Genomic DNA, 17,160 nt, shown 5'->3' on the forward strand with positions numbered 1-17,160 from the left:
GTAAACAGAAGCCATCTTGTTCAGCTATGTCCCATTTGAGTCATTTTGCAAAGGGATTCTAATCTACGGCGGTTTTGTGATGGCGGCGATTAACTTTTCGTTTTTGAGCTTTTAAGAGCTTGTAATCACATTTCCACATATTTTGCACCTACAACACAACAGAGTAAGACATGGTACATCTTTTGATATCAAATAACTGTAATGCGAATTTTCTTGCAAGTCAACCTTTAAAGAAGGCTGCTATAGTTATAAAGGAATTTACTAGTCTGTGTTTTGGCCATTTAGTTTTGTTAATGTTCCTAAGCTATAATGATGTTTTATATTAAAATCATTTGACTAATATTCTTTGAAAATCTAAAATTTCTATTATTTCAGTTGTGTGTTTCCTTTCCACCAATAACAATTTTGGTTTGAACCTATTGTTTCAAGCTTGACATTCTTACCATAGAGTGGGTCCTTTTGCAAATAATCGGTCATTAAGGTATGGCCATTAAGATACGGTCACCAAGGTATGGTCAGTATGGTATGGTCACTAAGGTATGGTCACTAAGATGTGGTCACTAAGGTATGGTCAGTATGGTATGGTCACTAAGGTATGGCCACTATGTTATGATCTTCAAGATAGGGTCACTAAGATATGCTAGATACGGTCAATAGTACAATGGCCAAAATTAAGGAACTCGGCTGGGAGGTATTAGTACACCTCCCAGCCCGGTTCCTATATACAAAGAGGGGTTAATACATCTTCCATAGATAGGAATAGGCATAAAACCTCTAATTGAACGCCATGGCGCTCTATTTTTCACCCTCCTTGTATAGTGATGGTCAATTGGAGGTGGCGTTCAAATAGAGGTTGACCTTGTGTTTTTCAAATGACACATCAGAATTTTGGGAAAATAAATTTAACCCTTTTACGGGCGAAGCAAATATTGCTTATATTTTGCCCTTTCTCTCTGGTGGATCGATATTAAACCTTTTGGGTGCAATTAATCTGCTAACTTACCTCCGACTTGTCAAAGGTATTTTAATAAATATGCATTGAGAAACTGAGAAATATCTCGACCAGTTGATATCTATTGCTTGCAATTAACCTGCGGTGATGTTATAGCCTGCGTCCTTTGCAATTTGTCCGGAGCTTTCAATTTTATTTCAATCTAAATTTGAAGACATTTTTATTTAATATCTATATTTACCAATGTTGCGTAAAAGTTCATTCCACTCATTGATATGTTTGCTACAGTTTCCAGCCAAAACTAGTTTTTTATGTGCAATAAGAGTTACGAGCGTCGATCAATTGTTAGATCAGATTACCGCAATGATGCTATCAAATAATACGCTATAAGTCTGCAAATTTATAAGTCATATAATGATAATCTATCAGATGCTACAAATTCGTGAACAAGTGCCATATACAAACCATACTTATATTACATGCAGAAACAAAAATTAACATTTTTAAAACAAAAATGTTTGCATTGTTTGCTCTGATAGCTGCGATGTGATTGTCGCTTTCGAGGGAACGAACATCTTCAGGTTGTCGAATATCTTCCACAATATCTTCTGACTTCAACTTTTTTCTGCACTGCTGAACTAGTCGATATTAGCATTCAATTTTACACAATTCTACAAACTTTTATACAAAACTTTTTAGCACACATTGCATGGGTGCTAAATGCAACGCATAAAGGTTTTGCTCGCTAAACGTAACCTTTGGCCTAAAACCAATCGTTCATCTATCATCGAAAATGTAAACCGTTTTTTATACATGTACTTCGAAGTCTTAAGACCGGGTTAAGCAAGGAACTACTATTAGCCTGAGCCAGTTGTTGATTATTTCTATGGTGTTGCTTTCAAAGTTCTAATGAAAAAAACCAAAGGCTTTGGAGTTGGACAATGAGAGAATTGATTGTGATTAAAGGTGGCATAAATAAAGGTGGCGTTCAATTAGAGGTGGCAGTCAATTAAAGGTGGCATTCAATTAGAGGTTTTATGGTATTCTATATTTTATGTATATATATTATATATATATTCCCATGACCAAATGAGTGGATGCGATGTTTAAGAGTTTTTATGATAAATGCATGTGCACACAACTTACGAAAATTATTCATCAACAATGAGACGAACCCTTGTCTTGAAATCTCATCAACAAATTTAACCATCGTTTTGTAGAGTCGTTAAAGTATAATAACGATACAAAACACATATAAGCCTAGTTAAATATGTTACCAAGTCTTTGTATACCGTCGGCATTATCTTAAAACTTACCCATCTGATCGGATTATACACAACTAGACAAATTAATTTGGCTGAAATTATTCACAAAACGCTTGACAAGCTTGGTTTAATAAAAGTTAAGACCGGAAATTGAAACGCCAATTGTCCAACGCAGTGTAAGTAAAGGAAATGACGATGATTTTTTTTCTAACGATCCTTGTGAGGTTATTACAATATTTAATTATAAGTTTGGATGACTACAGAACAATGACTACATAGTACAGATTTTCTAAAAATCTATATAAATATCACAACTTCTTGATATTGCTAGCTATGACGTTTTGAAATGTAAACAAAATTGTGCATTGGTTTTATATTATTACTATATTAATAATATTGGTTATTCTAATAATATCAGTGCATTTTACTTCTAATATTGGCCAATATTGCATTTCTCCTATTGCAGGGGCAGAGATATAAACATATAATCTTTTCCTTTCCTTATTGCTATTTGTTGTATATAATAACACCCAGTACATTACAGCTACCATTGCAGTTATCCTATTGCACTGCAGTGCCATTTGACTGCTAATATTGCATTTCTCAACCATTAGTACCCTTTCTTTTTTTCCAATATCTCTTTGGTCGTGGGCTGTATGACAGTGGAATTTCTAGTTATATATATATATTTTATGTAGATATATTATATATATATTTATATATATTTTATGTATATATAAATATATATGTAAATATATATTTTATTTTATATATATATGTTCTATAGCAGACATGATTGTGAAAATCAGCTGCACATACCGTTGCTTTAACTCTTTCTGGCTTGTATATATATGTGTAAATGTGTATATAGCTGTGTTGGGCTCCTCGAAGTCTTCTTAACTCCACTGCTGGCTATAAACATGCATACACGTCTTAGTTATTGTTTCTTTGCTAGGAGGCGATGAAAGCTCAGCCGGTGAAGCTGCCTATCGCCTTGGCCTTGCCTACATTAAGATGAGTGATGCCAAGACTGCGCAAATGGTTTGTTAAAATGCACTGATTAACTGGCTTTTGCAATACATTCTCCTTTTCTGTTTTCCTAGTCTCTCATTTGTACAAACAAAGTGATTTATTGCAAGATGAAATTTCACTGTGTTAAAATGATCTTCGCATTAAGCTACATACATGTTGATATAGATAAAGATTAAAGAGATATAACATATGATAAAGATTAAAGAGATATAACATATGATAAAGATTAAAGAGATATAACATATGATAAAGATTAAAGAGATATAGCATATGATAAAGATTAAAGAGATATAACATATGATAAAGATTAAAGAGATATACCATATGATAAAGATTAAAGAGATATAACATATGATAAAGATTAAAGAGATATAACATATGATAAAGATTAAAGAGATATAGCATATGATAAAGATTAAAGAGATATAGCATATGATAAAGATTAAAGAGATATAACATATGATAAAGATTAAAGAGATATAACATATGATAAAGATTAAAGAGATATAACATATGATAAAGATTAAAGAGATATAACATATGATAAAGATTAAAGAGATATAACATATGATAAAGATTAAAGAGATATAACATATGATAAAGATTAAAGAGATATAACATATGATAAAGATTAAAGAGATATAACATATGATAAAGATTAAAGAGATATAACATATGATAAAGATTAAAGAGATATAACATATGATAAAGATTAAAGAGATATAACATATGATAAAGATTAAAGAGATATAACATATGATAAAGATTAAAGAGATATAACATATGATAAAGATAAAAGAGATATAACATATGATAAAGATTAAAGAGATATAGCATATGATAAAGATTAAAGAGATATAACATATGATAAAGATTAAAGAGATATAACATTTTATAAAGATTAAAGAGATATAGCATATGATAAAGATTAAAGAGATATAGCATATGATAAAGATTAAAGAGATATAACATATGTTAATATTACATTGCATTGCACCTCTTATGCAATCAAAGTTATTCTGGTAGATTTACCATCTAACCATGCTGATAGGTTTAAACTTACACCCAATCATATTGTTCTTGTGATCTGTCCTTCACTCCCTCTGCTTGTTTGGACAAACCATCCGATCATAATGAGGTTTTTAAGTTCTTCAAAATAGTTCTATTTACAATGAACAAGAGCTGCTAAACTGAGAAAATTGAATAAATGCAGACTTGGCCACCCTTGACAACAATAAATAGAATACGAGTTGATCGATATTAGCGTTCAATGTTGATCCAATTGCTTTGGATCAACACCCTTTGTCTCTTTTTTGTTCATAGTACCTAAAGATGTACATGGAGACCTGTGAGTCACGCAATGACGATATCGGTGTGGGAAAAGCCTGTGAGGCCATTGCAAGAGCTTATGACAGGTGGGCTCTAGTAAACCTTCAAAATATTTAAGAAAGAAATGGACAGATCTGAATGAGCAAATATTAAGCTTGTGTTCTTAAGCATGTATGAAGATACTCACCAATTATTACTTCCTGCAACTAGGTATAGAATTGTAAACAAAGGTTTGAACTGTTTTTATCCCTTGGTGTTACTTTTTTATCATTTTTAGTTAATATAACGTTACAGTAGGCGTAAGACCATCTGTGTTATAAGACAATAGATTTATAAGGGTCTGTATTTAAAAATATGGTGATTAGCTCAAAACTCACCGCCTCAGAACTCTCTGCATATTCTTTTCATATTCATATTCTTGCAGCATTAGTAATTTTCAAATGGGCTGTTACATTCATATTTCTGGTTTCAGTAAATTTGCAAAAGCTAAATGCTTTTCACGTGGAAAATTGTATTATCTAAAGTAGGAATTGCCTCTACATTCTCTTTCCGTTCAGTAAGACAAACTATCACACGAAGAAAGTCGATATCTCATTGTTACATTTCTACCAATATCAAGAGGTACCAGTATCGCCCATCAAAACTTCAAATGGAACGAGCTTATGTTGCAACAGTAAACCTTTTTTATACACACATGGCTAAATGTGTGTATAAAAAAGGTACTCATTGTTATGTTAAAGGTACTCCATGTACTCATTGTTCATTCCTTATGAAGTTCAAAAGTTAGAATGGTAAATGTTGTATATGTTAAATAAAAATAAGTTTTCTGTGCAAAGACTTTTTCATTGCCCGGGCAACATCGGGCATTCACCTAGTATCCATCATACATCTATACAGTGCACTCTCAGGGTATGACTTTGATCCGTTCCAGGGTTGGCATCGCATGGTGAAAAAAAATTGTATGTAGGAGTATAGAAACAATAGTAATTATATAATACGAACACCCCTGGTAAAAATCGTCAAAATTTTATATAAGTGCTGTACATATTAAAAATGAGTAACAAAGAAGTATGTTAACATTAGTGACTATAGTTACCTACAGTAAATTCACTATATTCAGTGAATTTATTGTTATGATCTGCATTAAAATGTAACGCTACATTGAGCTACGGTACTACGTACCGTAGTTCATAGCTTTAGCCAGACATACCGAAGCTTGTCTGTCTTTCGGTATGTCTGGCTGCAGCTATTAAAATCTTGGAATTAAAAGCTCACATTTGCTGGATTTGAACTCTCAAAGATTGAAACCGCAAGGTTCAAACAATGCATTTAACCACCCGGTACGATGTTCTTACGATTCTATCGCTCTTATCACACACTGTATACCATATGTACACGCTGAATGTGCACTTTTGATTATTAACTAATATTACTTTTTGCATTTGTTATTTTTTGAAATTGTTTGAAAACTAATTTTTTGCTACAATTACGTATTTTTTTATTTGTAATTTTTAAATGTGTTGTTTCAATTTCAAATGTTCCAATACACTTCCATTTCTGGTTTTTCATAAAGTTCGGTTGCTAAATCGGTAAAGGCTAATACTTTTCACTTGGACAATCAAATTATTTCACGTAAGTAGGAATAACCTCTACATTCTCTCTGCTTGTTCAGACAAAGTACCATACAAAGACAGTCTGATAGCTCATTTTTTCTCCGGTATCAAGATGTACCAGTATTGTCGTATTCAAAGCTTTGATGGATAGCTTCTGTTGGAACAGTAACCTTTTTATGCACACACACTTCTATGCACGAATTATTAATTCAACATATTCAGGATTTTTATTTTGTTTTCTCAGTTCGTATTAATTGTTTCATTACCAAATCATCTTTTATTGTAATCGTAGCAAAACAGACTTAATTTAGCTATTACTTGCTAATTATTTCACATTTGCGTTTACACGCTTTCATAGTTGTTTTATTTTGTTTCTTACTTTATTTGACCTGCACAAAACACTTTTCTCATGATATGAATTTTGAAAGTTATAATGGTAACTGTTGTTATATGTCGAATAAAAATAAATTTTCTGTACAAAGATTTTTATTACCCGGACAACATCGGGCATTCACCTAGTATTGTATGCATATGTATCGTAAAACCTCTATTTGAACACCACCTTTATTTGAACGCCACCAATAATAAAACGCCACTATAGAAGAAGGGTTGAAAAATACAGCGCCACCCTTTAATTGAATGCCACCTCTATTTGACCACCACTTTGACATTTTTTGATTTTTCCCATAATAAACCCATATGAACCCATAATAAAAAGTTTTCTGTAGAAAACTGTGCACAAAATAGTACTAATAAGGACTCGATTACATCAATAATAATTAATTCATTTGTTGTTGCCGTAGCGGTAGCCATGATTTTAGTGATGGTGTACCTGAGAAGATCAATCGGCACAATTATCGTGAACTGCACTCTGATTCAAAGTCACTAATGTCAAAATCATCAAGGTCCAAATTATATCCCTTGTTTTCAGATTCACCCATTGTGTGGTTTAAAATCTTACTTGAAGACTTTAAAGCGTTTTGATGAATGATGAGAATACTCTTTAGGAACAACATACGACATAATAGCAGCCATTGTTATGGCATATTTTATTTTTAAAATGTTAAAAATGACTTCAAAAATTGAAAATGTTATGTATTATGTTAATGTCGTTTTTCCAACTCCAAAGCTTTACAGTTTTTTCTTAAACTTTGAAAGCGTGACACCATGGAAATAATTGATATCTGTATCTCACTGTATCATGACTTGTCTATGTACAGTCAATCCTTCCAATCAGTCACCAAAGTTGATATAATGCTTAGTATTATTCGCTACTTAATACAATCTGGGCCATCCGGGCCTTTCGTCCCACACTGCTAGAATCTGGGCCATCCGGGCCTTTCCTCCCACACTGCTAGAATAAGACCAATTGACAGTACAGTGGACCCTTTGAAATACAGTCAACCCTCGCCATACGATTTTTATTCATACCAGTGTTGACATCCTATAGCGAAGATGGTGTATAGAGGACTATGAAAGCCCATAGTATATATCTAATGCAAATACCCCCTGGTAAAAAACATCAAAAGTTTATATACATAAATTTTATGTTCGCATTAAAAGTTAGTGACAAACTAGTATGTTAATGTTATTAACTATAGTTACCTACAGTAACTTTAGTGTAGTTAGTGGTTATGATCTGCAGTAAAATGTAACATTACAATGAACTATGCGTCGTAGCAGCAGTACGTGCTGTAGGTAGTTCTTACCTTCGAGACAGGCGTATGACATAAACATTGAATTTAACCTAGATGACTCTAGCTTACTAAACACACGGTTAAAGCTAAGTTTTAGTATTAATTTTACTAAACTTCAACTTTGTCATCATCTCAAATGTTATCACTTATCTGTTTCCTGTTTTGTTTTCACTATAACTTATGACAAATAACGCTGACCTGCAAAAACAAGCATCATGTCTCTTTCAGACATTGTGAAAGGGATTTCAGCAAATAGCAAATCGGAATCTTCGTTATTTCGATGTATTCAGCAGATCAACTGCCAAATTTTAATTTTGAGAAATGTTTCGCTGATATTGTATGGCGAAAAAAAGTTGTATGGCTGAGATGAAAAAAAACATCGTGTGTGACATCGTAACACCAAGAAGTCGAATAACAGGAACATTGTAACCCTGGGGCACACTGTACTATCAGTACCATCGATGCGTTTTGTCCATTTGTCCATTGTTGCTGTCTTCAGATGCTTTCAATCTTTTTCTTTCTATTACTACAGTAGTATTACTATTACTACAGTAGTATTACTATTACTACAGTAGTATTACCATTACTACAGTAGCATTACTATTACTACAGTAGCATTACTAATACTACAGTAGCATTACTATTACTACAGTAGTATTACTATAACTACAGTAGTATTACTATTACTACAGTAGTATTACTATTACTACAGTAGTGTTACTATTACTACAGTAGTATTACTATTACTACAGTAGCATTACTATTACTACAGTAGTATTACTATTATTACAGTAGTATTACTATTACTACAGTAGTATTACTATTACTACAGTAGTATTACTATTACTACACTAGTATTACTATTACTACAGTAGTATTACTATTACTACAGTAGCATTACTATTACTACAGTAGTATTACTATTACTACAGTGGTATTACTATTACTACAGTAGTATTACTATTACTACAGTAGTATTACTATTACTACAGTAGTATTACTATTACTACAGTAGTAATACTATTACTACAGTAGTATTACTATTACTACAGTAGTAGTACTATTACTACAGTAGTATTACTATTACTACAGTAGTATTACTATTACTACAGTAGTAATAGTATTACTACTGTAGTAATACTATTACTACAGTAGTATTACTATTACTACAGTAGTAGTACTATTACTACTGTAGTATTACTATTACTACAGTAGTATTACTATTACTACAGTAGTAGTACTATTACTACAGTAGTATTACTATTACTACAGTAGTATTACTATTACTACAGTAGTAATAGTATTACTACTGTAGTAATACTATTACTACAGTAGTATTACTATTACTACAGTAGTATTACTATTACTACTGTAGTATTACTATTACTACAGTAGTATTACTATTACTACAGTAGTAATAGTATTACTACTGTAGTAATACTATTACTACAGTAGTATTACTATTACTACAGTAGTATTACTATTACTACAGTAGTAATAGTATTACTACTGTAGTAGTACTATTACTACAGTAGTATTACTATTACTACAGTAGTATTACTATTACTACAGTAGTAATAGTATTACTACTGTAGTAATACTATTACTACAGTAGTATTACTATTACTACAGTAGTATTACTATTACTACTGTAGTATTACTATTACTACAGTAGTATTACTATTACTACAGTAGTAGTACTATTACTACAGTAGTATTACTATTACTACAGTAGTATTACTATTACTACAGTAGTAATAGTATTACTACTGTAGTAATACTATTACTACAGTAGTATTACTATTACTACAGTAGTATTACTATTACTACAGTAGTATTACTATTACTACAGTAGTAGTACTATTACTACAGTAGTATTACTATTACTACAGTAGTATTACTATTACTACAGTAGTATTACTATTACTACAGTAGTAGTACTATTACTACAGTAGTATTACTATTACTACAGCAGTATTACTATTACTACAGTAGTATTACTATTACTACAGTAGTATTACTATTACTACAGTAGTATTACTATTACTACAGTAGTATTACTATTACTACAGTAGTAATACTATTACTACAGTAGTAATAGTATTACTACAGTAGTAATACTATTACTACAGTAGTATTACTATTACTACAGTAGTATTACTATTACTACAGTAGTATTACTATTACTACAGTAGTAGTACTATTACTACAGTAGTATTACTATTACTACAGTAGTATTACTATTACTACAGTAGTAGTACTATTACTACAGTAGTATTACTATTACTACAGCAGTATTACTATTACTACAGTAGTATTACTATTACTACAGCAGTATTACTATTACTACAGTAGTAATACTATTACTACAGTAGTATTACTATTACTACAGTAGTAGTACTATTACTACAGTAGTATTACTATTACTACAGCAGTATTACTATTACTACAGTAGTAATACTATTACTACAGTAGTATTACTATTACTACAGTAGTATTACTATTACTACAGTAGTATTACTATTACTACAGTAGTAATACTATTACTACAGTAGTAATACTATTACTACAGTAGTATTACTATTACTATAGTAGTATTACTATTACTACAGTAGTATTACTATTACTACAGTAGCATTACTAATACTACAGTAGTATTACTATTACTACAGTAGTATTACTATTATTACAGTAGTATTACTATTACTACTGTAGTATTACTATTACTACAGTAGTATTACTATTACTACTGTAGTATTACTATTACTACAGTAGTAGTACTATTACTACAGTAGTATTACTATTACTACTGTAGTAGTACTATTACTACAGTAGTATTACTATTACTACAGTAGTATTACTATTACTACAGTAGTAATACTATTACTACAGTAGTATTACTATTACTAGCTGTCTCATGCTTATCTTGTTTCATCCTTATCTTATCCAAACTTTCCGTATATTTGCGCAAGATTCTCTCATGAAAACATAGTTCACAGTTATCTGAAGAAAATTGGTGCTGACGGCGGTGGTGCTAGCCATTGAAGCTTGCTACATTTTTCGCTCAGAGATATATGAGGGTTCAAGCTATCGAAAAAAGACAATTTCAATACTATTTGTTTGAGCGATTACTCACACTCAACTAGTCGTCCTTTCTCATTACCTTCTCATAGACTGTTGCAGCGAGCAAGCTCACTTACAACCTCGTGCAGTTACACTTAGCATTTGATGATTTTCATGCTATGTCAGAATATGATTTTCAGCCATATAATTCATAAGCAAGTTGAGATGTTGCCATATGCTTCTAAGTTTGGGTCAACAGATTTTTTGATTAATTGCTTCAAAGGTACGTAACGGTCAGAGTATCTAGTCCAGTGGGTATATAGTAGGCTTTAGAGGTATGTAACATCTATTCCAGTAGGTGTATAGAAGGCTTTAGTGGTATGTAACATCTATTCCAGTAGGTGTATAGAAGGCTTTAGTGGTATGTAACATCTATTCCAGTAGGTGTATAGAAGGCTTTAGTGGTATGTAACATCTATTCTAGTGGGTGTATAGAAGGCTTTAGTGGTATGTAACATCTATTCCAGTAGGTGTATAGAAGGCTTTAGTGGTATTTAACAGCCATCGTATCTGTCCAGTGGGTGTATAGAAGGCTTTTGAAAAATACAGCTTCACTCTATAATTGAACGCCACCTCGATTTGCCCGCCACTTTGGCATTCTTTGATCTTTCCGAGCCGATCATAGAAAGTGATCCATAGAGGATTGTCCACAAAATGGTACTAATAATGATTCAGTTACATCAATAAGCTAACCTTTAATTTTTTCGATGTTGCTGTAGTGGCTGCCGTGATTTTAGTGACGGTGTACCTGAGAAGATCAATCGGCACAATCATCGTGAACTGCACTCTGATTCAAAGTCACTAATGTCTAAATCATCAAGGTCTAAATTATATCCCTTGTTTTCAGATTCGCCCATTGTGTGGTTTAAAATCTTACTTGAAGACTTTAAAGCGTTTTGATGAATGATGAGAATACTCTTCAGGAACAACATACGACATAATAGCAGCCATTGTTATGGCATATTCTAGCTTTAAAACATTAAAAATCTCGTTAAAAATTAAAAACATCATGTCCGTTTTTCAACTCCAAAACTTTACGGTTTTTTTTAAACTTTGAAAGCGTCACCATGGAAATAATTGATATCTGTATCTCACAAATGTTTATAATCAAGGTAGCACTTGTTTAACTCGATCTCATACTTTGACATATATAAAAAGCTGTCTAAAAATGCTGACACGATTAGCATTGATTTCATTCTGCCTCTGGGAGAGTCTAAAATGCTGACACGATTAGCATTGATTTCATTCTGCCTCTGGGAGAGTCTAAAAATGCTGACACGATTAGCATTGATTTCATTCTGCCTCTGGGAGAGTCTAAAATGCTGACACGATTAGCATTGATTTCATTCTGCCTCTGGGAGAGTCTAAAATGCTGACACGATTAGCATTGATTTCATTCTGCCTCTGGGAGAGTGCAAAATATAGACGGCATAAATGTCGCTTCACCCATCAAAGGGTGAAGGTCAATATCTTCCTACAATTTGAACTAACTAGTCGAAAAACGGAGGGCCCCTCTAATAGAAAACCACTATAGAAAAGTCGAGGTTTTACGGTATATACATGTACGTGTATGTATATATGGTTGATGGTTGTAGTGAAGGTAAGACTGCGGAAAGCCTCAAGTTTCTAGTTCGATTCGTCGAAGTTGCTGAAAAAAGCGGTCAAGATTTGGCATTGGCCACCGCTTGTCAGAACCTTGGATACATCTACAACTCAAGGGTTAGTCAACAAGCTTGTTTCAACCTCTCTCGAGTTTTGGTTGAATATTTGTTTTAACTAGTTTTCCTATTACCATATCGTTACTGGTGAGTTGCTGTGAGATTTTAATTTCTTGTTAATGTTACATTTGTTTATTTTAAAAAGAGGTAGAGTGTTTTATAGAACAGAACACAAGGCGAGGATTGCTTCTGTTAAGAATTATATTGTCCAAGTCGTTTTGCGCGTGGTTTACAACCGTGTACAGCAACCTTGTACAAGTAAAGCTTTCTAGCTTTTACGCCTTGTTGCTTTTGCTAAGAGCCGAGTATCTGTATTGCTATTTTCATATTACTGGCTCCAACAATTTTTTCAATAACTTCTACCTGAGCTAGCATAAAGACTGTTCAATATCAAATACTGCCAATCATCACCACAATTTTAATGTATTGGGCTTTGTGTCATTGCTATCTCCTGGCAAACACGGCGCTTTGCTAAGCGTTTCCAAATTTCTTTCAGGGTGACTACGCGGAAGCGAGGAAATACTTTAGCAAAGCCTTCAGCCTGTCTCAAGCTAAGAACAACAGAGCTGCAACTGAGTCATCTAGTGTCTACTTTGGCATTGCCCATGCTCTAGGCATGATGCGAGGGGTGAAATCACACCTTACCATGGAAGGAAAGCTTCCAATGTCTAGACTGATTGGCTGGAAAAACCAAAGGCAAGAAGAATTTGCAAAACCATTTGTTATGCAAGGTTTGTTTGCTATCATACTCTAAAAAATATTAAAGATTTTGTGCTAAAATACCAAAAATAATAGCTTTTCTTGATGGCATTCCATTAGAGAGCTAATGTACTATTCTTAGGACAAGGGACTTTCTCTATTAGATAAATAATGTACTATTCTTAGGACAAGGGACTTTCTCTATTAGATAACTAATGTACTATTCTTAGGACAAGGGACTTTCTCTATTAGAGAGCTAATGTGCTATTCTTAGGACAAGGGACTTTCTCTATTAGATAAATAATGTACTATTCTTAGGACAAGGGACTTTCTCTTTTAGATAACTAATGTACTATTCTTAGGACAAGGGACTTTCTTTATTAGATAACCAATGTACTATTCTTAGGACAAGGGACTTTTTCTATTAGATAACTAATGTACTATTCTAAGGACAAGGGACTTTTTCTATTAGATAACTAATGTACTATTCTTAGGACAAGGGACTTTCTCTATTAGATAACCAATGTACTATTCTTAGGACAAGGGACTTTCTCTTTTAGATAACTAATGTATTATTCTTAGGACAAGGGACTTTCTCTATTAGATAACTAATGTACTATTCTTAGGACAAGGGACTTTTTTATTAGATAACTATTGTACTATTCTTAGAACAAGGGACTTTCTCTATTAAATAGCTAATGCACTATTCTGAGAACAAGGGACTTTCTCTATTAGATAACTAATGTACTATTTTTAGGACAAGGGACTTTCTCTATTAGATAATTAATGTACTATTTTTAGGACAAGGGACTTTCTCTATTAGATAACCAATGTACTATTCTTAGGACAAGGGACTTTCTCTTTTAGATAACTAATGTACTATTTTTAGGACAAGGGACTTTCTCTATTAGATAGCTAATGTACTATTCTTAGGACAAGGGACTTTCTCTTTTAGATAATTAATGTTCTATTAGGGCAAGGGACTTTCTCTATTAGATAACTAATGTACTATTCTTAGGACAAGGGACTTTTTCTATTAGATAACTAATGTACTATTCTTAGGGCAAGGGACTTTCTCTATTACAAAGTATAGCTAATATACTATTTTTATGGCAAAGGACTCTCTCTATTAGATAGCTATAATGAACTATTCTTAGGACAAGGGACTTTCCCTCCCTGTTTTCCATCCTAATTGTCATACTCCTCATTGCATGCATAATTGTTCCTCCATTTGCTCTCACTCAGTTTGTAACTGGTACAGTACTCTCATGTACACCTAAAACTCACCTGCAACCAATAATTTCTAAAGATGGTTTTGCTACATTGCCAAACCGAGCTACCATTGCATTCTTCTAGCTGAGTAGCGTTTTAATCCAGCTCGTATCTATTTGTTTATGGCCCTCCCTAAACTTACAACGATTATGTATCTACATATTTGTTTATGGCCCTCCCTAAACATACAACGATTATGCATCTATTTGTTTATGGCCCTCCCTAAACATACAACGATTATGTATCTATTTGTTTATGGCCCTCCCTAAACATACAACGATTATGTATCTATTTGTTTATGGCCCTCCCTAAACATACAACGATTATGCAGTCAGTATACTTGACACCTTTTCCATATTTTACAAATAATGTATTTCGGATTGGTTGTTTGTTAAATAATCATAATATTATAATTATACCAACACCATTTCTTTTAGTAAAGGATGAATCGAAGGAAGCAATTGCGCCACCAGAAGATACCTTATAAATATGAATCATATTTCTTATCTTTTTTGAGTAATATTAGAAAACTTTGCATATGAATGTAGCATCTTGTCGAGGAAAATTTAAGGTATGCAAATTGTAACAATGCTTTCTTTATCTTTCTTACTGAGAAGTAAAAGAATCTGTGATTTTACCAGTGAATGTGCTTCAGACCACGTTGTTGTTGAATCATTCGTGTGTTACTTTCAATCGGTTTGTTTTTATCTGGTACAAACGATCGGTCCAATACATCATTTTCTATGTATATATGCATCTGAGTCTACCATATCCTTATAAAACAACAATTATTTCATACCTAATTTAATAAATTAATGCCAATGCCCAAGTACAAGTTGGTAAATGACTGTCATTTTTATTATGTATTCCGATTCATTGTAAGTTACACATCTAATAGAGTGTACACCCCACAATAGACATACCTCTTAGAATGCATTCTTTGTAAGTAGTAAGTCATACATTTATTAGGATGGAAACTCCGCAGTAGTTAGTCATACCTCTAATAGAATGTATACTCCTTTCAGCAGAACCCAAAAACTGATTATTAAACATTTACCATAAACGCTGATGCATGATATTATTCGAGATATAACGTGCTATAAACATATCAACAGAATTTAACTTTAACACCACCAGTAACAAAGTAACAAAGAGATTTTTGTCGTCATAACATTTAGATAATAGATAAAAAATATGAGGTATCAAAATATACTATCAAATCTACTATGTAGTGTTCATAATCAGCAAAGATGATTCGAAGTTGTTCTATCTTGTCATTAATGGGAATGACAACTTGTTAGCGATACGAAAAACAACACTCTCCGCCACAACGTTGGTAGTTAGAAGAGCCTTCCAGCAGGTCCGACATAGAGACTCGTCTGGAATATGAGCAGAAGTGTGAAACTGATCACTATGATGGCGCCCAAAAGATAAGATGGCTTCACCGGGATGTGAATTAGCTTAGCCTGTAAAACAAAACTTTTTCATACATACATAGCTAACAGGAGCAGCAGGATAAATCGCAAATTTTATGCATGCTTGACAGCTGCCCCAAAATTCTCGACTTGCTGTTAGGTGTCATGGCATGTTCGATGCCTTTGACTATGCATTACTCACATAAAAACAATAGATAAAAGCAAATAGGATTCATTGCAAATGTAGTATCGCAAAAAGAAACACTCTGAAAAAGGGTATGAATGGATAGGTATGAGCTTGGGTAATTTTTTCCATACATGCATTTTCACTGAGCCCCTGATACACCAAGTCTCAATGGCAAACAGGACCTTGAAGGCCGCGTCCATTCCGCGTAAATAAATACAACATATATAAATTTATACACTAGTTGTGCTATCCAGCATTGCTCGGGTATTAAAAATCAGCTTATAAACAATGAGAGGGAATGGGAGTTGCCTGCCACTTGCCATTAACCTGGCACATTGCCAATATATAATTTGAGTAAGCTTACTAATAAGAGCTACCGCTTCTCATGAGTTACGCCATGACTCTGTGTCATGACGGAAATCGGTAGCGTATTTGCTCCCATATACTGACATATATCGCCTAGCAAATCTATGAAGCTCGTGTGGCTTATTTATTCAGGTGTTAGACTGGTGAACGGGAAATTCTGAGATCAAATCTTCTGCGATACAGCATCTTTATTGTAATATTTTAATAGCTATAGCTGGAATGACACATATACCAACTTTGAGAAATATATACATATAACATATATAATAGACTAGGTGAATGCCCAGTGTTGCCCTGGTAATAAGTCTTTGTACAAAAAACTCATTTTTTTATTTAATATACAACAACAGTTACCATTTTAACTTTCAAACTTCATATCATGAGAAAAGTGTTCTGTGCATTTTAAATAAATCAAGAGAAAAAATAAAACAACTGTAACTTTCAAAATTACTATCAAGAGGAAAATGTTTTGTGCAGGTCAAATAAATTAAA

The 17,160-nt window shown here is 32.8% G+C and overlaps 2 protein-coding genes across 6 annotated transcripts in view; one reads left to right on the forward strand and one right to left on the reverse strand.

Annotated features, from left to right (window-relative positions):
- LOC137405698 (tetratricopeptide repeat protein 29-like) overlaps positions 1–15,521 on the forward strand; it is a 33,935-nt gene extending 18,414 nt beyond the window's left edge. For all 5 annotated transcript variants that reach the window (XM_068092054.1, XM_068092056.1, XM_068092057.1 and 2 more), the window contains 5 exons: positions 3,173–3,258; positions 4,573–4,664; positions 12,607–12,730; positions 13,226–13,460; positions 15,138–15,521. In XM_068092054.1, the coding sequence (XP_067948155.1) occupies positions 3,173–3,258; positions 4,573–4,664; positions 12,607–12,730; positions 13,226–13,460; positions 15,138–15,187 (587 nt within the window). In that variant the 3' untranslated portion in view covers positions 15,188–15,521. The remainder of the gene's footprint in view (positions 1–3,172; positions 3,259–4,572; positions 4,665–12,606; positions 12,731–13,225; positions 13,461–15,137) is intronic.
- A 124-nt stretch (positions 15,522–15,645) lies between these two features.
- LOC137405873 (uncharacterized) overlaps positions 15,646–17,160 on the reverse strand; it is an 88,406-nt gene continuing 86,891 nt past the window's right edge. Inside the window, exon 14 of the mRNA XM_068092310.1 lies at positions 15,646–16,166. Coding sequence (XP_067948411.1) covers positions 16,041–16,166 — 126 coding nt within the window. The 3' untranslated portion in view covers positions 15,646–16,040. The remainder of the gene's footprint in view (positions 16,167–17,160) is intronic.

This window comes from Watersipora subatra, chromosome 10 (assembly GCF_963576615.1).
Source record: "Watersipora subatra chromosome 10, tzWatSuba1.1, whole genome shotgun sequence".
NCBI classification, from domain to species: domain Eukaryota; kingdom Metazoa; phylum Bryozoa; class Gymnolaemata; order Cheilostomatida; family Watersiporidae; genus Watersipora; species Watersipora subatra.